This window comes from Equus asinus, chromosome 12, assembly GCF_041296235.1.
Source record: "Equus asinus isolate D_3611 breed Donkey chromosome 12, EquAss-T2T_v2, whole genome shotgun sequence".
NCBI lineage: Eukaryota > Metazoa > Chordata > Mammalia > Perissodactyla > Equidae > Equus > Equus asinus.
In genome coordinates this window covers 76,406,596-76,429,158 of record NC_091801.1, presented here as the reverse complement: position 1 = coordinate 76,429,158, position 22,563 = coordinate 76,406,596, and the positions used below count along the sequence as shown (strand labels likewise).

At 54.3% G+C, this 22,563-nt stretch overlaps 1 protein-coding gene across 2 annotated transcripts in view; it reads left to right on the top strand.

Annotated features, from left to right (window-relative positions):
* Window positions 1-22,563, top strand: part of NDRG1 (N-myc downstream regulated 1) — a 55,715-nt gene that overhangs the window by 1,176 nt on the left and 31,976 nt on the right. The window contains exons 2-3 of one of the 2 annotated variants that reach the window (XM_014831313.3): window positions 11,516-11,596; window positions 14,820-14,855. In XM_014831313.3, coding sequence (XP_014686799.3) covers window positions 11,534-11,596; window positions 14,820-14,855 — 99 coding nt within the window. In that variant the 5' untranslated portion in view covers window positions 11,516-11,533. The remainder of the gene's footprint in view (window positions 1-11,515; window positions 11,597-14,819; window positions 14,856-22,563) is intronic. The other variant, XM_044781175.2, reaches the window with a different exon arrangement.

Sequence of the window (22,563 nt, the reverse complement as noted above, 5' to 3'; positions counted from 1 at the left end):
GTGATGCGCTGAGGGAAACGCGCTGTCACCGCCTCTGTCAAATTGGTGGCTGAAGCTGGGATTTAGTGGACTTTTTCGTTACCTCCCACCCCTCCCCCACTCTCCAGTCTGTCGCCTGCCTCTCCCAGTCAGAAGTCCCTTCGGGTCAGGGGCAGCACCTTTTGTGGCTTTCAAGGGGGAGGTGCCTGGCAGCCGGTGGGGAGGAGGGGGGTTGGGGAGGGAGAGCCGGAGCTGGTGGCGGAGGCCAGGTTATCTTGTGCCCAGGACCAGCTCTTCCTCACCGAGGTCCTGGGCGCATCACTGTGTTTGGTTCCTTTAAGTTACTGGAAAGATCGAAGATTCAAAGAGAGGTCAGCCAGTGGCCACACTGGAGGCCTTTAGTGTCCTCCTAATGTGCATCAGCCATACTCACCCTTCTCCTAAAACTTCAGATGAAAAAAACTATCTAAAGATAAACTGGTTCTTGCTATGAAAATGCAGTTTCCGGGCAAACTTTCCAGCCCAACCTGCTCCTGTAGAGAAATTCTGGCGTCTTTACTGAGTCTCCCAAGTGTGAATTGAAATAAGCGGGGTACAGAGAGCGCAGACCCCAGCACAGGGGCCAGGGGGAGAAGTGCAGGGCAGGTGCAGACCCCAGGCCTGTGTGGGGCTAAGCGCCAGGTGGCTCAGAGTGGGGTCAGGGAGTCGGGGGACGGTAGAGGTGGTCAGAAATTGGTGGGAAATCTCCAGAGGCACAGCGCTCTGGTGTAAGGAGCGAGACCCGGGATGTCCTCTGATTGTGACTTCTTAGCTTTGCGGGACCCTGCTTCCCATTACAGCTGGAGGAGGGAGGTGTTACCTGCCTCGCCCTGTAGCTTGGCATGTGGCCCAGGCTTGGCCCTTGGGAGGAGTTCAAATATATACATTGAATGAATTGAATGGCCCATTGCCTTCTGCCCCATTCCCCTCTCATCTCGCCGGGAGAGTCCCAAGCAGGCAGTTGACTGTCACTTGCTTTGGCTTTCCAGGGAGACCTTCGAGCCTCGGTGGGGGTCTCCTCTCCTGAGGGGGAGTTCTCCAGGAGCGACAAGTAAATCCAGGATTGCTAACCATTGGTTTGATAATTTGGAATGGAATTAAGAACTCACACAAGGTCCTGGTCCAGCTTCTTCCCATTTTACAGATGGAAACTGAGGCCCAGAGATGGGGAGTGGCTTGCCAAGACTGAGCCAGCCCCGGACCTAGGCTCTCTCGGCCCTTCTTCAGGGCTCTGGTTGGGACTTTGGGGGGGTCAAGGGGTTCTTGGTCTTGACTTTTGCCCGTCTGCTATCAGAGTGGCAAAGATAAATTGGCTCTTCACCGAGGTTCTGGTGAGGAAACTTTCCAGACAGAATATGGGTGACTTTTTATTTATTTAATTTTTTTAGTGTAAATCAGGTGTTTCGGAGAGTGGAGCAGAATCAGGCTAGGGAGAAAGGGCTGCGGCCCCGCTGAGCAGTGGCTGACTGGATTTGGGCTGCCCCCTCCAGATTGGACCCCAGATCTGAACAGAGCTGGGGGGGGTTCCTTGGGGGTGTGCTGGAACCTCCTGGCCTGAGTGGCCTCCGTGTGGATGGGGAACAAAGATGGCATTGTGTTTTGCTGATGGCCTGAAGCTGCGGTTCTTCCTTGGGACCCAACTCCGGAGAATCCCGTCCAAGGCGTGACTCAGAGCCCCTGTGCCTCAGAAGGAAAGCCAGGATGATGACTCGGCAGCTAGGATTCTAGCAGGGAGGGACCTGGCTCAGGCCTAGAGGTTCCAAGGGAGGGACAGGACAGCTGTCTCCAGACTGGCTGCTGTATCCCCTTCATCCCCTTTCACCCCTCTTCTTGGGCTGCATCGGCTCCACTGAATGGATGAGAAGATTGAGGCTGAGGGCGTTTAAGGGACGTGCCTGTAGCCACGTGGCTGAAGTGGGAGAGCCAGGCTTTGAGCCTGGAGAGTCAGACCTCAAAGCCTTTGTTCTTTTTCACGACGGCATGTTGGGGGGATTGGAGAAAGGCAGAGGCAATCAGGAGCTCTGTGCCTCAGTTTCCCCTCCTGTGAAATGAGAATAACAGACATTGTCTCATTGGGGCTCATAAATATTGAGTCAGTCGATGTAAAGAGCAGAGAACAGTGCCTGGCACGTGGGAACACCGTGTAGGTGTTTAATGTCAATAATTCCCACAAGCGACATTCTCGAGGTATTTCCGTATGAATCAGTGTCGGAGACCTTTGTTCTAAACTCACCCGGGCTGGAGAAAGTGCCTGCAAATGCGGGACTCATGTCTTGCTTTTTGAAGGTCATCCAAAAAGCTCAGCGTCTGCAGATTGCATGAAAATGTCCTGGAAACCTTATCTGAAATGCAGATTTCCAGGCCCAGTAGGTCTGGGATGGGCCAGGAATCTGCACTGTTTCAAAGCCCCCTGGGCTGTGTTGGGGGTAGGATATACTGGATGCAGCTGGAATTGAGGAATCTGCTCCAAAATGATGGGGGAGAGCAGTGGCCATGTAGCCCATACCTCCTGGGCCGCTCTTCTGTCCCCAGGGTCTGGTGACGCCAGTGCTCCATAAGTGGGTCTTATCTTGTGATTTCAGTGGCTCACCTCAGTCGGTTGAGATAGGAGACATTCTTGCCATTTATCAGCTCAGAAAACTGAGGCGTGTCCAGACTCAAGTGAGTGGGATCCTCCTCCAGGTGAGCCAGTCTGGTCCTTTTCCTCCAGTGTTGGCCCTCAAGGCCACCCAGACCCTCCGGTCCTATCTTTGGAGCATGAGCTTGGGGTCCTGGATTCATTTCAGGCTGCTCTTCCTGCCTCCTTGATCTTGGGCTGGTTGGTCCCAGGCTGCCCTCCTACCTGCCCTCTCTGCATAGGGAGACAGACAGGTGGAGCTAGAGGTAATTTCCTGAATATGCACTTGGCCTCCTGCCGTGCCAGCCCTGGCTTGTTGCAGGTGGGTGTGCAGAGGGCAGGGGGACTCTGACTGGGTGCAGCCTGGAGCCCAGTTCTCCAGGGCGCCCTTTTGAGAAGAGACCCGAGCCCTCGGGGGGAAAATCCTGGAGAGTGATTTGACTCTAAGAATGGGACAGATTGCAGAGTTCCTGCCCTCAAACAGGTCTGGCTTTGACCAGTTTTTGACCTTCCCAGCTAATTCCTGAAGACCTGCCCGCCCCAGCTCCACCTCTAGGTTTTTTCAGTCCAGAGCAGTGTTCCGGAACTGAGGTGGTGGGAGATGAGGCTCTTATCAGTCTGGGGGCCTTGAATGCCTCCTTGAATGAACTCCTACACTTTTATTTTATTCTTTTATTTTATAGTCCCCCCCCCCCCCACCTCCCTGCCTTAAACCTGTGGAAACCTATACCAGTATAAATCGTGAACCCATGGGCAGCTCTACTTCAAGAGGTGGACGGGGACCAGGGCTCCATCCTGTTCCCCATCCGGACCCCTGGCTCCACCCCCTTGGCTTTGAGAAGGTTCTGGGCAACCATCTCCAAAGTGGGTGTCGGAGGCCTTCTGAAGAGGTAGGTCATTCTGAGGACTCTCTCAGCCGAGAACGGTCACGTCCTCTCGCTTGTCCTTTTTCGTCATTGACCTCTTCTCCTTTCTCCAGAAAGCCTTCCCGGGCTCTCCCTTCCGGGCTGCAGGCTGGGTTGGGCGCCCTCCTTGGATCATTCTGGGCCATGTGTTGGGCATTTAGCAGGCACTCAGTTGATGTTGGTCCTTTGTTAAGAAAATATCTTGGGCTATCAATAGCAAGGCCATTTTGGCGAAGGATGCTGTCGGCGTGGCGATAGTCCCATCTCGGGGACAAAGGGTTTTGTAGGAAGAATCTATTTCCGCGTCCTATGTGAACACTAGCTCATCTGTGGGCTTTCCACAAATTATCTCATAGACCATTGAGTGCAGCTCGTGCTTGCCCCGCAGAGTCATGGGAGAATCCTCCAGCCCGACTGGTGTCATCCTTTGGACGCCAGCGATTCCGCTTGTCCGCTCAGGTGGTCTTCTCTCTGCTAAACAAACGGCTCGGGCTTGGGCTGGGGCTGCCAGAACCCCACTGAGAACCTACAGGAAGATCCCGGGTGGTGGTGCAGAGAAGGGATGGTCAGAGAGCTGGCTGACGTCTCCCCCTTCCTGCTATTGTGTCCCAGACCCTCTCGGGGTTCTGTGCTCTAGTTGAACACACTGAGGCTCAGTTTGAGCTCCAGTCGGGACCTGGGGAGTGAATGCCGCTGGGCTCTGCCTTCTCTCTGGTGGCTCCTCTTTCGTTCTTTCGACATAGGAGGAATCGTTGAGCGCTGCTGAGTTTCAGGCTCCGTGCAGAGCCCTGGGAGCCCTCCAGGATTCCTGATCTGGTGGTCTCCTCTGCAGGGCGTTTGCACCATCCTCTTGACTTTGAGAGCCCTCTTCTCGACTTCTTTTCCCCTAAACTTGGGAATTTTCTTGACAGTCCAGTGAGTGCACCTATATTGTTTACTAGATTGGTTACATAAGAAAACCATTGAGAGTTAAGGCCGCCGGCTTGCTCATCCTCCCCAGAGCCTTGACTTTCAAAAGGTCCACAGAACATCGGGAGAACCCGGGAACTACCATGCGGCTTGACGTCAATATGTTTTGAGCAAAGAAAGGACAAAAGAATGGACCGCAGTAAAGCAGGGTATCCAGGGCGCCCCCCCCCCCACCAAGGCTACTTTCCTTGAGGTTAATGCGACGTGGGACTCTTCTCCGGAACCTTCCTGGGATTGCCGTATTTGGGGAGGATGCTGCCAGACAGCAGCAGGCATTGATCCCCCCACCCCCCTTTTAAATGCTGTTTGATGAAGAGCCCAGTGTGCTGGAAAGAACAGTGCTTTCATGTGGCTTTGAAACCAGGCAAGTTATCGAAGGGACGGAATCTGGGCCACTTGCTGACAGTCCCAATCGATGCAAACTTGTCAGCAGTCCCTCTTGGTCTTCCGCTTTCTCTGCCTCACTAGAGGCCTCCGGGAGCCTGTTGTCCACCCACCCCTGCCCTCCCTGCCTGCCCCCACATCGAAGGCGTGAGTCTGGGCCTTTAGGAAGTCTTGTGGGCCTTTGCTGTGGAGCCTCAGCTTACCCATCTGTAAATTGGGACGATAATATCCACCTTCTCCCAGTGACCTCCGTGAGGAGCCCATAGAACAAGGCAGTGAACACCGTTTCAAAGGATGGAATTTGCTGTATCAGGGAGGCACTTTGTGGGGCAGGGCAGGGTGCTAAAAACAGAGCCCTCTGGGTCTCTTGAAGGGAGAACGGAAAAGTCTAAGATGTGGACTTTGCCCAAAGCCTGGGCCTTCTCGTGGAGGCTCACTGGTGACTGGGCAAGGTGGAGGGAGAAGTATGTGACTTTCCCAGCTGATGCACACAGGAAAACCCTCCTGGTCACGTGTAGCCCATCCTTAGGACATCCTACCTGGACAAAGGGTGGGCTCATGGCGGGTGTGTATATTTAGGGCAAGCTGATGGCATGGTCAACTTTCCCCCTAAGGTTGCTTTAACCTGTGCCTGCTTGATGCTCGGTGACTTGAGGCACATTTCTCAACCTCTCCGTGCCTCAGTTTCCCCATCCGTTAAATGGTGAACATGACAGTGCCTATCCCCTAGGGTTGCTGTGAAGCTCGAAGGAAGGACAGTGTTTGGAGCCCAGTTGGTGCCACAGAAGTTGTTCCTGTTGCTGTTCTCATGGTGTGTCTGTGTAGGGTTTCATTGTGGGCTATCTGGGGACACTCTTCCTGAGGCGGGTGCATCCTGGAGCTCCCAGAGCACATCGTGGATGTTTCTCTGCTGGCCACCCCCTCTGCCCCGCCTTGTGGGAGTTCCAGGGGGCCCAGGAAGGTGTGCAGGTGGGTCCCCCCTAGGCGGCTGAAGTGGGAGGTGTGCCAGAGCTGGCGGGAGGCTCTGCTCTCACCAACAGGGACGAGTGTGAGGCTGGGAGCGGGACAGGGACTTCCAGCGTCGCCGGGCTGATCCAGGCGGAGCGGACCTGGGTCCTGGTAAGACCCCTCTGCATCCAGCCGTTTGGTCTTTGTGCAACACTTTCCCTCCTGGGCTCCCATCCTCCCTGTGTCTTATGGACCATGTGATGTCCATGGAACACACACCGTGTATTTTACAGATGGGGAAGCCAGGGCCCAGGGAGGGGATGAATGACTTGGTCAAAGTCACGTGGCAAGAGAGGGGCAGGGTTCCCACGCCCTGGATACTGAGCCAGTGTTCCAGTGGCTCCATCAAGGCTTTTGAGAACTGCATGCTCTGTGTGTCCTCTCACCTCCCGTGACTGGTTAACGGTTCTCATGTGGCCTCAGATTCCCTGAGACGCCTCTGCCCGCTGCCCTCCCGGTCCGGGGGTCATGTTCTTCCCTTCTCCTGGCAAATCCCGGTCTCGGCGTCCCCTGAACGCATGTGGTCCAGCTAATTGCTGACTGTCTCCTGGGGCCTTTGAACCAGAACAGCATTGGCTGAGCCCCACCTTGGGTTTTCGTTACTCAGTGACCCATGTTGTTCATGGGGAGGCCTGTGTGCTGGTGCATTGGGTCTGATTGCTGGAAACCCATGTGGCGCTTGCTGAACATCTTCTCTCTGTCCCCTCCTTGCTGGGCCACCCTGGGACTCATGGTGTATAAAACCCAGGCTGTGTCCTCGCAGATGTCCCTGGGTCTCTCAGGCACCCAGGGAAGGAAAGTACACGGATTAATTAAGCAGCTATTTGCCAGATCCTATGTGCCATTGTTTCACTGAAGGCCGCTGCTGCTGGCTGGGAGCAGGAGTTACGCTCAATTTATAGATGAGCGAACTGAGGCTACGAGGTGAGATAGCATGTTGGGATCACCGAGTTGATTGAGGGTGACGTCAGGTCTGACCTGCAAGTCTTCCCTCTGGCTCCTGGCTGCCTTTCACGTCTCTAACATTGGTTTTCTCTGAATTCCTTCCATGGGTGGTGGGGAGGGCAGATGGGAAAGGAAGCAGAATGCGAACCAGTTGGGTAGCTGGGGTTGTGACCCGGAGCTCTGCTGTTGGCACTGAGCAGGTTTTAGCAGAAGACCTATCAGATCGATTTTTCTGTCTGGAGGGGCTCTGTCCATGCTTCTTGGAGACACAGTTGGCAGGTGCAAGGTGGAACGAGAGGGCTGGCAGTCGGACACCTAGGCTCCCGCCCTCTGTGCCCTGTCACGCTGTCCGCTCACTGATGGCCGTGGCCCTTTGGGTCCGACATCCTGCGCAGGGACTTTCCAGGAGGCGGTGAGAGGGGCAGGGACTGGCGTCCAGTGCTCGGCCTCCAGCCCAGGGAGAGAACTTGCTGAGCCAAGCAGGCCATTGGGTTGGCCAGGGGTGGGGGCAGGGGAGGTGGCCACATGGGTTTGGGCTCCAAGTGGCGCCTGTGGGGGCAGGGATGGGGTCACCAGCCAGAGCACCCCAAACCGGGGCCCCTCCCCCCCGTCCCTCCCTCCTGGCGAAGGAGATCACAGTTCCTATAAAGCCACATCTTCTGCTGGACCCACTTCCTTCAATGAGCCTGTGGTCTTGGGGCTGTGAATTTGGACCCCACAGAATAAGCTTGTTGAAGAAGAGTGTGGTGAAGAGGAAAGAGTCAGGGGCCTCTCCCCGCTGGCCGGTCTGGGTGCGGCTGACCGCATGGTCTCAGGACAGTCACTCGGACCCTGGGCTTCAGCCTCCTCCTGGTAAACTGATGGCGGCACTGGGGGAGGTGGGTATGTATGTGTGTGTGAGAGTGTTTGTGCCTGCACACTAGCTTGAATGAGAACTGTATCTAACGGTCTCTGGGTTTGCACCCAGAACTGCCCTGAATCAGTGGTTCCCATTCAGGGGCGATTTTGCCCTTCAGGGGACATTTGGCAATGTCCACAGGCATTTTTGGTTCTCGCAGCTGGGGGTGTGTGCTGCTGGCATCTCATGGGCCTGGGGTGCTGCTCCTACAATGCAAAGGTGGCCTCCACCATGAAGCATGGTCCACCGTGACAGGAGTGAGCAGGGTCGAGGTGGAACGTCTGGGCAGCCTCAGGGAGAGCCGGGACAGACAGCACTGGGCCTGATGGGTGAGCGGGCACTGGGGACCCCAGGGGAGACAGCCAGCCCCGTGGGACTGGGAGCTCCATGAGGCAAGACTGGGTCTGCTGTTTGTGGCCATGTCCCCGACTTGTCACGCAGTAGGGCCTTAGAACCATGATTGATACTTTCTCGCTCTGCTCAGTGCTGGGCACGTGAGAACCTGGTGCAGTAAGCAACCTACGAATGAATCAGTGTTGCAGCAGCACATCCTGGCACTCACATGGTCTTGGATGGTCTTGCGGCGTGGGGAGTGAGGGGCAGATGGAAGGGAGGGGAGGGGTGAGGGCTGCTGGGGGCCATCAGGGCCTTTTCTCTGGCCTCATCCAAAGCAAGTCAGCTTTTTTTGTTGTTGTTTTTTTGGTCTTGTTGCAAAGCTCTTTTTCGGTATCGAACTTCCTTATAAGATTTCCTTTAGACACACAGCTTCTGAAACCAAAGTTTGCAAAGGTCTTTGGTTGAGGCAACAGGCAGGCAGGATAAGCACTGGCCCTCCACTCCTCGACTGGCCGAAGTCGAGTCGGCAGAATTGGGCTGAGAGCAGCCAGCTGTCTTCCTGTCCATGGCGGGCTGCCCACCAGCAGCTGGGGGTGGGGGCGGGGGGGTCAAGGTGCAGAGACCACCCTGGGCCGCCCCAGTCTGGGCAGCCTTGGTGTCGTGGGACAGTGACCTAGATAGAGGTCTTGTCCTGGCCAGGACATTTGCATTTATTGACTGCAGGCCCCCCTCCCCCCAGGGACAAATAGTACAGAGGCGTCCTCTGCTTGATCCAGTCTCTGCAGACTTTAGAGTCCCAGGCGGTTGCTGGATGCTTCTTGGTGTACACCAGGGTGTCTCGCCCTCACACTGTTGACATCTGGAGCCAGATAATTCTGTTGTGGGGGCTATCCTGTGTACTGGGCGATGGTCAGCAGCATCCCTGGCCTCCACCCATTAGATGCCAGTAGCATCTCCCAGTCATGACAATCCAAAATGTCTGGAGACCTTGCCAAATGTCCCTTGGGGGGGGCAGAAACACCCCTGGTTTAGATAAACACTGTGATGGTTCTCTGAGCCTCGCCACGGCCCTGAGCACACGAGGGGCTGGGCTCCACGAGGCCCCTCCAGCTCTAGAAAGCAACTCGCCAGTTTTCAGCCCACTGCCTCGTGTGGTCTGGGAAGCTGAGCTGTAGGAAGGGAAAGAAGGTGTGGGGTAAAGAGGTATCCCCAGGAGCATGTTTAGGAAACCGTGAAGGCTGGAATTAACTCTTTTCTGTTCCGAAGAAGAGTGAGGGAGCCGGCAAAGGCTGCCATTCTAGCCAGGACCACAGCATCTGGAAGCCAAGAAGAACTGACACCCCCTGGGCCAAACCAAAGCATGTGTTTGGGTCCTTATAAACATAGACTTGTTTCAAGGCTAATTTCACTCTTGTGGTTTAGGGATCATTTAAGAGTGAACTTAAATACATGCGTTGCTATTAAGCTGCATAAAACCTCTTCCCCTGTTCAGCAAGCGAGTTGCGGTCCGACTTTGCAAGCGAGTTGTGGTCCGACTTTGCACCTGCTGAGATACTGATGCTGCAGGTGGAGAAGGGAACGAGACAGGTACACTCCTGGTCCTGGGGAGCCCACAGCGGGCGCTGAAGGAGGCTTGCCTTCAAGGGGATAGTGGGAGACCCCGACTTCAAGCCTGAGTTCTGAAGGAGCCCCTGTGAAATGCAAAGTCCTTTCACTCAGCATGAAGGGCGGCATTGCCAGAGCCCTGGGCTTCTGGAAGGTTCCCTAGGCTGTGTAGGCGAGGTGTCCCAGGGGCCAGGGTCTCGGGACCATGAACACGCTGAATTAGCAAGGCCGACAGACCTAGGCTTTTCATGCCTTCTGCCTCCAAGCTGGCAGCTGCCCAGGAATGCTCACAAGCATAAAACCGACTTTGTTTTCGAAATGTTCTGGAACATAGACTCCAAAGGGCGCATAAAGGCATTCTTGTGGGGCTGGTTATCTACTGGGGAAAATCGTGCTGGGGCCCCACCCAGACCAGAGCATCCCAGGAGATGCGCCCACAGAATGTCACGTGTTTGCGGGGTGGGTGTGGGCTGGCCCCCACTCTGTTGCCTGCTGACCTGGGAGGTGTTTCACAAAGAGGATTCTTGTGGGCTCCAGGAGCCGGTCTTCAGAGGAGCCCTGGGCTGGAATGTCAGAGGCTTGTGTGGCTCTCTCTGGTCGTTATATCTGTGGGGCCGTGGGCAGTTCGGGGCCAGGTTCCTGCTCAGAAAGCTGTAGAGCGAGGGCCTCCGTCAGGCTGGTTTTCACCGGGTTTCCCTGTTCAGAGGGTCTGGGTCTGTGACCTGAGGTCCCTGGACTTCTCCCTCTGTCACTGACTCTGTCTCCCTGACGTCTTCTGCCTCTTGCTGCAGCCCTTCACCCTGACCCTGCGCTACTTTGTGCTTCCCCCGTGCTGATGGGCACTTCCTTCTTCTAGTGTGACGATCAGTCTGTGAGAATGAATGTTTATACCTCCTGTTTCCAGGTTAAGCTCCCAGAAAGATGCTTAGTACTTGTCACCATCCAGCCTTGCTCCCCAGGGAGTCGATTGTGGCGACATTCTGCCCATCCCAGACTCTGCTTTGGTCTGCCTCTGTGGCCCCTATCTCCTTGTGGTCCTTGTGCACCTGCCCCTGTCAGAGCCAAGGAGGACCTCCTCTCCCCCAACTCCTCCCACCCCTGCTCTTCCATCCTCCCCTGCTCCCACCACCCCCCTGTGCTCCCCTGACCCCCTGCTCTCGCGCCCCCACCTCTCTCTGCCTTCCCCCACCCTGCTTTGGCTCATAAAGTGCTTTTTGCCTTGAAGGTTCTTTTTCTTTCAAAATCCTACTGAGCGTTCAGTCCCGTCAGACCCCTTGGCTTGAGGTTTTCCCTGCCCCCACCCTCTCCCCACCAGTGTGTAACAGAGAGTCCTGCACAGAGGTGGACGTGGGGGGTCTGTGTGGCCACCCCTCCAGTGGGGCTAGTTTGAGGAGGACAGAGGATGAAGCTTGGGCCATGCGTGCACATGGTAGCCTCCTGTGACCTTCTGTCCCCTTTTGGCCCTGAATATAGGGCTACCTGACTTTGGGATGAGGCATGCAGCAATCATTCTAAAAGGCAGTGGGAAGCATCCTGACTGTGGTGGGTGGGCCCGGACTGGGTTTGAGGACCTGGTTTTGAGTGTCAGTCCATCTGTTTCATCAGAAAGGTAGTTGCATCTGTGATCCTCAGTGTCCCGTCCCAGGAAACCTGCCCTGGGCCCAGGGGCAAGAGTAGGATGGGGCCGTGGGCAGAGGGACCTTGTAACCTGTAATGGGTGGTGCAGGACGGAGGAGCTGCCAGGCAGAAGGAAGGCTCCCTCCCTGGCCTCAGCTTTGATTCCTTCGGGAAGCTGGAAGTGCTGATCTCCTGGTCTTTGTCCCTTCACAGGCAGGTGACAGCAGGGACATGTCTCGGGAGCTGCAGGACGTGGACCTCGCCGAGGTGAAGCCTTTGGTGGAGAAAGGGGAGGTGAGTGGAGATGCTCCTGGCTGCCCCCATCACATGCACACTCATACATGGGCATATGTGTGTGCATAACATGAGCATGCATGCACATGTGCACATCCACCCAAGGGTGCACACATGCACCTGTCCACTGCTTTCTTGTGTCCACAGGCCACCTTGTCCAGGAATGCAAAGGCTCAGAGGTACTAGTTCAAGTCCTGGCTTGGCCACTAAGTGAGATGGCATGGTGGGCTGGGCTGGGCCCCTGCCCACCTACCTCTCTGGGCTTCTCGGCCCACATCTCACTGAACTCCTTTGTAAAGTCAGGGCATGGAATCAGAGCTCCTCTGAGCACCCGCTCCCCTGACATCCTGTGGTTCTAGAACATGCACCATGAAGCCCGGCTGCCCCACGTGTCGACCCCGTAGCTTAGAGGTTCAGGCCACATACCCGGGGACCAGACTGTCTGGGTTCAGGTCCTGGCTGTGAAACTTTACAGCTTGTGTCCACTGGCAGATCCTTCCGCCTCTTCATGCTCCAGTTCCGCACTTTAAAACAGTGGTGCTAGGACTTACAGCGTGGGGCCAGGGTGAGGATGGAGCGCGCTAATTCATAGGAGAAGTTAGAACCTTGTCTGGCCTGGAGAAGGAGAGCAATGCACGGGAGCTCTTGTTGCTGCGGTTATTGTCATCTTCTTGGTCAAACCTTTCGTGTCCACGAGGCCTCCCTACTGGAAGCAGGAGCGCCTGCCCTGCAGCTGGGGTTGGCACGGTCCATACTGGACTGGCCGTTCTGACGATGGATGTGAAAAGGCTTTCCATCTGCATGGTTGACGTTGTGTTTTTAAACTGTGTTCACATCCCGGTTCTCCCTGAGTTGCATCTCTGCCTGGGACGATATATCTTTTATAAAAATAGAAACTCAGGCTCAGAAGTGGAGTTACTCTAAGGTCAACTAACTACTTTCAAAAATAATAATTAACGTGCACGCACCACGTCCTGCATGCCTGGCTCTGGGCCAGCCACATTTCATGGGTGATCCGGTGATAACCGACGGGCCAAGACGGTGATTGGTTAGATGCTAGGTTCTGGGATTGTTCCTATTTCACAGAAGAAGAAGCTGAGTCTCAGGGAGGCTAATTTGTCCTCAGTCACATAGTTACCAAGTGTGGGGCGTGGAGCCAAACCCAGGCCAGCTGCCTTTGGCGAATGGACTGTTCATTGAATTCCTGTATGACTCTGCACGTGGCTGCTCTGTTTTAGGTCCCTTATTTCATGGACTTTTCATTACGAATGTGTGAGACAACTCTCTCTCTTCCCACGTTACAGATACAGAAACTGGTCTCCAACAGGAAGGGAATTCTGCCAGAGTTCTTTTGGAGAGGTGGCACAAGTAGGATTAGAATCCAGGCCCAGGGTGGGGGGCGGGGGTGGCATTTAGAATGGGTGTTTATCATTCTACACTAGGGGTCTGCAAATGTTTTCTGTAAAGGGCCAAATAGTAAATATCTTAGGCTTTGTGAGCCATACAGTCTGTTGCAACTGCTCAGCTTTACAGTTAGAGCATGAAAGCAGCCATAGACAATATGTAAGTGAATGGGCTCATTGTGTGCCAATAAAACTTTATTTACAAAAACAAGTGGAGGGCCGTAAGTTTGCCAACCTGTACTGTTCACTATGCATGCTCCAAATCCATTTCCTCTTCTGTCTGAGTCTATGGCACAGTCTTAACAAACACACAAACAGAAAACCCCTAGGTTTTATAGACCAACATGTTCTTCTCTCTCCCTTTTTAAAAACCCTATGAAATGGTATACCACACTTTGCTTTATTCATTTAACAACCTTTAATGTTAGAGACCTTTCCAACATAAGTCCATAGAGCACCTGCCTGTCTCCAGTCTCACAGTGTACCCCCAAGTTCACGTGACCAGTAGTCACTGGAGTCTTCCTACCCTTTGCCATTCCCAGCAGGGCTTCAGGCTTTGGACGCTGGGTGGATCCTGCGTGTACGTCATTTCCCACATGTGCAGGTGCAGCTCTGGGAGAAGAGGTGGTATCTCTGGGTCCAAGGGTAAATGCATTTTTAAACACAGTATTTATATATTTCTGGCAGCCTACTCATATCCTTGGAAAATTTTATTTCTGACACAAACATCTAAGAGGTTATCAACTCCAGGTTCCTTGTCAGTCTATCTCTAAGTGGATATTTATCTTTTCTCTCAAGGTTTAGATGGAAGTCAACCTTCCATTTCTTTAGGTTGAATCAGCAAAGTGTTTTTCGTTAGACTTGCTGTCGGGAAGTTCTTCTTGATGTCTGTTCTTAACCTGGTCGGCCACTGAACTCTTGTTCACATTTTGAAGGTTGAGGTTGTACGGAATGGCTTTTCTGCTCCCTCCCACCAGTGCACACGTGTGCACACACACAGAGTGGGGTCTGCCACCTTTGCCTCCACCCGGATTTTCCAAACGTCGTGATGTTCTCCCCTAGCCAGGGCTCTGAAGCTATTTCAGTCCAGCAGCAGGCAACTGCTCGCTTCCCCTGCCTTCGCCTCTCCTGCGTTCGCTCTGCTGAGCTGCCTTCTTTCCTGGTGGCTGGTGATGGGTCTGGCTGGGGTTCAGTTTTCAGAGGGCGTTTGGACTCCCTCTCTGTGCTGGGACGAAAACCTGCCAGCCACATCTCTTGGAAACGTTGGCCAAGCGTGGCTTCAGCTCCTCCTCTGAGCTACTCTTTACCCCTTCTCGGGGGACAGGGACCCTTTCCCTGTCTTCCTGGGCCTGTCCTGCCCCTCACAGCTCTGGCACAAGATAGAATTTGTGCTGGAAACTCAGAATTGTTGGATGGAAGGAAATGCTTTGAGGTCTCTGCTCTCCCCTTCCACCTATGAGACATTGCATTTTAATCCAGATGATGGGCAGCCATGAGTTTTAAAAGGGTCACATGTGAGTGGAGACAGGCAGACCACTTAATAGGCAACTACAGTCCTGTCTCTCTCAAGCTTGTGGTCAACTTAGACCTTCTGGTCTTTTTTCACCAAGGCTGTAGTCAAAAAAGAATCTGGCTAATGCGTCTGCTTTTCTGCCGGACTGCTATTCTTTGAGATGAGAAGAAAAGTCTCTCTTTGTAAGGACTTTGGGAGGCCCCACAGAGGAGGGAGTAGATAGAGACTCAGGGCTCGGAGAGGACCGCGTGTTCCCACGTTAGCTCTCTGCCCGAGGAAACTGACCATCTCTCTTGTCTCTCCACAGACCATCACCAGCCTCCTGCAAGAGTTTGATGTTCAGGCAAGTAGAGGGCGTTCCTTCCCTTCCCCCTCCCTGCTCTGACTTCTCTCTTTCTCTCTTCCTTCCACTGGTTTGAAGTAGCTCATTGTTCAGACCCTGGGGCAAGGGGAGAGAAGAAAGCTAGTGCCCCACGCTCAGCTCCTTCTCCCCGGACAGGAGGTGGTTTGAGTTCTGGCTGAGGAAGCAGGGGCCAGTCACTCGCTGTGAAAGCAGGATGCTGACAGCCCCCTTGGACCCTGCAGAGCCTAGGCGGTGCTGTGGGGTGTCTGCAGGGGGAAATGGCGAGACATCGGTGGGCCTGGGACCCTGCGATGGGAGGGAACGGAAGCAAGGGCTTGCTGTTCGTGGCTCTGCTTGGGAAAAGGAATCCAGCCTTCTCTGTGGTTCGCTGGCTCCATCCCTGCTCGGGGTTGGCGTGAGGGCCAGGGGGGCTCGTGTGGAGCTTGGTTCCAGAACAAACTTTCAGGAGAGGGGGTTGGCCTCTCTTGTCCAAGGGGCAGGTCACAACCTCAGGCGCTGTAAACCCTTGACTCGTTATCCCCGAGCTTGTGTGGGCCCCACGCGGTGCGGGGCCCTGGGGGTGCAGCAGGAAGCCTGGCACGGCGGTGGCTGTGGTCTTCCCAGAGAAGAGGAGCAGACGCAGGCCAGATGCAGGCTGATGTGCTCAGCTGAACCTCTGCCTGCACATCACAGCCGCATCCCCGGCTTCCGGCCCATTCTGAGCTCTGCATCCCCATCTGTCCACACCCTTCCCCTGTAAACAACTCCACTCTTCCTCCTGAATCGTCTATTTCAGTGGTTGGCCCACCGTCCATCCAGAGGCTGGGAATCTTGGTATCTTCTTTGGAAGGAAGGGGGAAAAGTTGGAAGAGGGGTTGGAACGTTGGCTGGTATGGGACCGTGGAGGCCTTGAACACCACACGCAAGGTGTGTGGGTCTTAGTGTCGTTAAGCATCAACCTGGCTGTGGCAGGCTGGACCTGGAGCCCACCCTGACCACAAGGGCCCTGCGGAACCCCTGGGGTGTGTCTGAGGGCTTGGTTTCTCTCTGGCCATTTGTTCTTCTCTGAGGCCCGCGTGTCCTCACTGTGTAACATCGACTTGTTCAGAACAAACTTATTAAGCCACTGCTGTGCACCAGGCCCTGGACTCCCAGACAGGTGTGTGGCAGTTTTACTCTGCAGGGGACACCCCGCTTAACCCTAACAGCCCTATAAAGTAGGGATTGTTGGCTCCATGCTCAAAGCTGAGGGAACTGAGGCTCAAAGAGGTGAAGTGTGCTGGCATGGTGCAGGGCTGGCCTGGTGCCCTGTGGGGTTGACCGTGAAAACCTACTTTTACCTCCTCCTAACACCGTGTACGGGGGCCTAGGGCGGGAGTCCCGATCAGAGGGTTCGCGGCCACCGTGGGCTGTTCACTTAAGGCAGGCACTGGCTTGGCTTGAGAGTGACAGCACGAACTGGCACCTGACATTTCCAGCCCCAGGGCACGTGACGCTTCCAGCCTGGGGCCCCCACACTTCCCTCGCTGTTGGGGCACGTCTGGGGCCGTGAGCTGGGACAACTCGGGTTGGGACAAGGGTTTATGATTAAAAGCAGCTAAGCACAGAGACACCCTCTGGCCCCCCAGGAGCATCTCTCTGACTCATCAGCCCTGGGTGGCAGCCTTAGGACATCCCAGCTTCTCAGTGCATCTGTGGCCCATGAGTTCAGACCAGAGCTGGCGTCTCCCCATTTTACGAATGAAGAAACTGAGCCGCCCAGACCGTGAAACTTGCCATAGCAGCGACGCCAACATCGTGCCATCCTGAAAAAAGCATTTTTTTTTTTTGTCAGCCTGAGGCCCATTTAATTCTAGCTGACCCTTTCAACGGGTGTGCCCCTGAACAAGTTACTTAGTTTTTCTGAGCCTCTGTTATCCTCCATCTTTAAAATTAACATCACCACAAGAATGAGTGCTTTTGAGCATTTCCTCTGTGCCAGCCCCTGTTCTAAGCATGCTGCGTTTAATTTAATTTGTCTAATGAAATGCAGTCATTTAATCTTCACAAGATCCCTGGGTTGCGGGTTCTGGTATCATCCTTTTACAGATGAGTGGTGCCAGGGAGGTGAGGGGCTAGGGTGCCCACCCACCCAAAGGCACTAAGACTCCCTTTCCGCCCCCCCCACTGTTGCCCACCCCCCCCCCCCCACCACCCTGTGATAACTCAACCTTAGTGTTGTTTACTCAGTGCTTACTGCTCAGAGAGCAAAGACCACACTCTCCAAGCATGCAAGGCACGAGCAATGGTGGATGGGTGGAAGTAGAGGGTTGGGGACCCCTGAGCCACCAGCTTCTCTCTGAATGTGTCCCCGGGGGTAGAGGAAACTGCACTCAGATGGGAAGCCTACTGCTGGGCACACCTCCTCCCCTGGAGTCCCTGGGCTGGGTGGGTTGGCAGGGCACTCTCCCTGGGATGGGGGGTGGCTCCCTGGGATCTGAGATGGAACCAGGAAGGGGGTTATGATTCCCAGGCTCCAGGACAACCGCTAGTCACCCACCCCCACCCATCACCGACTATGACTGGGTCTTATGTCCCCATGACTCAGACCCTCAGCTCCCTCTGCCCACCAGGCCATCAGAGGGTGGGGAGGACCCGAACCCGTCATTTCATTGGCAGCGTCGGCACCAAGAGCACAGATCTTGCTCTTCAAGGAGTGCAGCCTTGTGGTGCCCTCCAGTTCCGCTTTCTTCTTGTACTTGTTTAAGAAGAAGAGAGTCAGAATTTTGAAGTCACTTGCCTGAGGTCACCCTGCAGTGACCGGGGAGGTTGCAGACCCCAGGCCTTCCCCCTCCCGGCCCCGGGAGCTTCCTGTGCTGCCCACACCTAATGTGGTTAGCTTACTGGCACTTCCTACCTGCCGGGCCCCGCACCCAGCGCTTCCGGGCCCATATCTCATTTAACGCCTCAGCAGTCACATGAGCAGAGGTCCCATTATCCTCATCGTTCAGATGGGGAAACTGAGGCCAGGGTGGTAGGACTGGGACTCCCTCCTAGGTCTGGCTGACCAGAAGGAAGCAGAGTTCTTGCTGTGCTGTTCACCTGCTGAGCTCTCTGTGCTCCGGCCCCGGAGGTCTCACGGGACACTGGGCACATAGGAGGTTCTCTGGGGAAGTGGGAGGTGGATGGATTCTCTCGAGGCCCCCCTAGGTTTATCTTGTCCGACCTCCTCTTAACGACTGGGGAAACTGGAGGGCAGAGAAAGAGGGCAAGTCACTGGTCCAGGCTGCAGGGTGCGGGTCACTAAGAGTTACGACATCTGATCTTGTTTCAGTCGTTTTCCATCCTCGTGAGAACAGGGAGAGATGGGTCACAGGGCAGTTACGGCTGTGAAAGATGCAGCAGCTGTGGCAGCCGGGCCTTGGATGTTTGATCTGTGGGCTGTAAACCCTGAAATGGCCGCCCTGGGGCCCCATCATTCAGGGCTGGGCAGGGCCACGGAGGAGCCACGGAACCTGCTGTCTCTGTCAGTTGGTCGTGTCTCCCCTGACGAGGCAGCCAGTCAGCTCTGTGGTTGTGTCTTCCTGTGGTTGTGTGGTGATGTCCGTCCTCAGGGTCAAGCCACAGATCCGCCCAGACTCGACATTCGAGAGCCAGGTTTGTCCTTTCCTGGCCGTTTGGCCCGGAGTAAGTGGCTTACCTCCCTTCAGCCTCAGTTTCCTCACCTGGGAAATGGGCTAAGTCACTCCAGCCTCGTTGAAGGAGCAGTGTAGAGAGGACAATGACACGGGACCCGGATGTGATGTTTCCCAGTCGTGTTGGGTCGAGAACACACCCTGTCTACTGACTCTATTGTGAGTCTTTATTGCAATTTTTTTTTTTTGGTGGCAAAATACATATGACGTAAAATTTACCATCTTAACTATTTTTAAGTGGACACTTCAGGGGCATTGAGCACATTCACATGGTTGTGCAACCATTGCCACCAGTCACCTCCAGAACTCTTCATCTTGCAGAACTGAAACTGCTCCCATGAAACACTAACCCCCATTGTCCCTTCCCCCAGCCCCTGGCAGCCCCCATTCTACTGTCTGTCTTTAGGCATTGACTGCTCTCTCTACCTCATATAAGAGGAATCATACAATATTTGTATTTTTGTGACTGGCTTATTTCACTTAGCATAATGTCTTCAAGCTTCATCCATGTTGTAGCACGTGTCAGAATTTCCTTTTCCTTTAAGGCTGAATAGTATTCCATTGTGTGGATAGACCCTGTTCTGTTTACCCATTCCTCTGTCTGGACACTTGAGCTGCTTCCACCTTTTGGCTCTTGTGAGTAATGCTGCTGTGAACACAGGTGCACAAATATCTATTTGGGACCCTGTTTTCAGTTCTTTTGGGTGCATACCCAGAAGGGGCATCGTTGGATCATACGATTATTGTAGATTGAAAAAATCTTGGTGATTGATTCGGAGAAACCTAGAGAGCATAGTCTGTTTGTTGCCTGTGCAGGTCATTCCTCACTTTGTGCCGCTCTTGCTAGTGGACAAGCACCGTTCTGTGTGTTTGCCCCAGGGCACAGGTAGGTGGGAGAGCAGAGTACAGGACCTCTGCCCCGCTATGGACAAGGATGCTGCACGCTCGGGATGTCAGCAAAGTAGGCACCTGAAGACCACAGAGGGCGGCCTCAGCGAGGGGCCGGGGGAGGCAGGATATGGTGCACTGGCCTGGGCTGAGGCCTCTCAGTTCGTCCCCAGAGCTGTCCTGTGAGGTGGGGGCATTTCTCTCATTGTGCATTCCTTTGTTCCTGTAACAAATGCCCACTTTGTGCCTGGCGTTGTCGTCTCAGGTGCTGGGGACCGTGGGGAGCATGACAGGTGGTGATCCCTGTTTCCAGGAACTAGAATTCTGGATGAATAGCTCAGCCCTGTTGAGCACCAAGTGTACGCCAGGAATCCTTCCGGGCATGTCGTGGGTTTTGCCCATCGAATACTCATAATAGTCTCCATCTCCATTTTACAGATGGAGAACCAGAGGTACAGAGAGGTTAGGAAACTTGCCTGAAGTCACAGGGCTGGAAAGGGGTAGGGCTGGTGTTTCAACTCAAGAGGTGTGCTTCCAGAGCATGTCTTTGAAACCACTCCTGACTCCCTGAAGGGGGAGGAAACAGATGGGGACAATTAAGCAGACATGACAATCCCAGCTACTGTAGGGGCTTTGAAGATTGTATGGTGCAGCCCGATGCGATGGGGGCTGTGGTAGGCCGAGGGGTCAGGGAAGGCTTTCGGAGGAGGTGACATTGAACTGAGACCTGAATGATAGAGGGAGCCAGTCATGTGACCCGATTAGGGATTGATCATTCCGCGTGGAGGCAGCAGCACAGGGAAAGGGCCCCCTGGCTTGGATTCCGAGCCTTCCAAGGGCGAAGTGACTTCTTCCTCTGGGCTGTTAATGAGCTCGAACTTACCAGTGAATCGCAATATTTGAGCTGAACCCGAGTGCCTTTTTCAAGGTTGTTTCCCAGAAAATCTTAGTAGAGAACTACATTAATTTGGGCTTGGCTCTCGGATCTACTTGACTCATGATGTTTATGAAGCTTTCCCCTAAATTTCCAGCAGCCTCCAAAGTCGTGGGTGTCGGTCGCCGTGGGATTTCCTTCAGAAGATGTGGTACAAGGCGATGACTGACGTTCTCTGGGCCCTGGCAAGCCTCTGCTCACAGGGCTGGGGACAGAGAATGCCAGCCTTGGTCAAGAGTGGCTGCAGGGCCCAGGGACTCGCCAGCACGTCTTGACCTCAGGATTCGCATGGGGACTCTGGGGAAATGACAGTCCCCTGCCTGCTGTGGCCTCAGGGTCGTCTGATGAGCCAGCCCAGACCCCAGGGCTTCCCGTGCTCTCTTGCTGAATCCTGTGGGACTTGTACCCTCATCCCCACTTTACAAATGAAGACACTGAGGGTCTGCCATGGCTGGCAGCTGTGAAGGGGCCCCCTTGAATCCAGCTCTGTCTGACCCTGACCAGTGCTCTCAAGTGTGTTGCTGCAGTCTCAACCCAGAAGGGCCCATCTACGGACTAGATTCCAGTTCACCTTTGCAATTTGTGTCCAAAAAAGCCTGGTCAGGGGGCCGGCCCGGTCGTGCAGCGGTTAAGTTTGCACATTCTGCTTCGGCGGCCCGGAGTTTGCCAGTTCAGATCCGGAGTGCAGACATGGCACTCCTTGTCAAGCCATGCTGTGGTAGGTGTCCCACATAGAAAGTAGAGGAAGATGGGCATGGATGTTAGCTCAGGGCCAGTCTTCCTCAGCTAAAAAAAAAAAAAAAAAAAGAGGAGGATTGGCAGCAGATGTTAGCTCAGGGCTAATCTTCCTCAAAAAAAAAAAAAATTAAAAGCCCAGTCAGGCAGATAATCTGTAACACTTTGGTGAGCTGATGTAGGACTCAAGTTCACGTGCCTTAACTGCAGCCTGCTTTCGTCTCCTCCTCCAGTTGGTCCTTCCTGCTCCTTGAAGCGGGGACTCCGCTGGGCAGCTCTTTGGGACTCAATTTTTCAGAGTCGGAGCCATCTGGCTATGTGTCCGAGTGCAGCCACTGTTATTTCTTGAAAAGTATTTGTTGCTTCAGTGTCTTGACTAACTCAGGCAGACTTTTTCTTTCCCAAAGTAGTCAAGGATACATGTATATGTATATATGTATTGTATGTTTTTTATCCGTGGATCAAATGCACAGCATAGCCCAGAACGCAGCAGTAGAGCTGCTGAAGGGTCTGCGCCCGAGCTGTTGGGGGGCCGTCTTAGGAGAGAGCTCAGCTGCCGGAACAGATGGCAGCGTGGCCTTATCTCTCCCTGGCTGACATCATCTTAGGGTGGACAGTTTGTTTTGGCCTGGGAGATGTTTTAGAGCAATCCGATCGGTGCCCCGGCACGTGAGGTTCTGCCAGCTGCTCTCAGGACCCTGTTTTGCCCCCTTAGGGAGGCTCTGGAGCCCTCAGAGCACGGGGCTGGGTGGGCTGCTGGCCGGAGGCGCCGCTGTGGCTGGAGTAAGGGCACGGTTTGATCTGGCTTTGCAGAGAAGGTTCTCTCATCAAGTTCTAGGCAGTTGGTGTTTGCAAATTTGATGGGTTGGCTAGGTGGGAGTATTTTGGGTTCTGGCTTATTTTCTTTGGCTAGAATTCTAGAATCCAAGAATATCAGAGGTAGCAGATGCTTTATGATCCAGCCCTTCCCCTCCTATGCCAGGTGGGGAGGCCTTGTTGAGGGCCACTGAGGGGAGAGGAGCGAATGAATCTGTGCGTGGCCATTCATTGTCCCGGGGCTTCTTTGCCAAGATGGGGAGTGTTACCCTGCTTTGCAGATGAGACCATTTTGGTGATGTTAAGAGACTTGCCAAAGGCTACTATCAAGATAGTCCTAAATTTCAGCCCATCTGGCTCTTAAATATGTAATAAACATGGGACTCGTGACAGCTGAGATCTCTTGAGCACTAACTGTAGGCCTTCTAGAAGCTGGGCTGACCTCTTTTCCGGCATCATCTCACTTAATCCCCGTGGCGACCCTTTAAGAGAGGTATCATTGCCATCTCATTTTGTAGTTGAAGAGACGAGGCCTGGAGAAGGTTTGCCACTGTCACTCATTGATGAGACAGATGACAAAGCCTGGCTCCGTCCCCATGTCTGCAGCCAAAGTCCATCTAACTAGTCGTGGGAGGGGGTGGCAGAGTCGAGTCCACCTCCA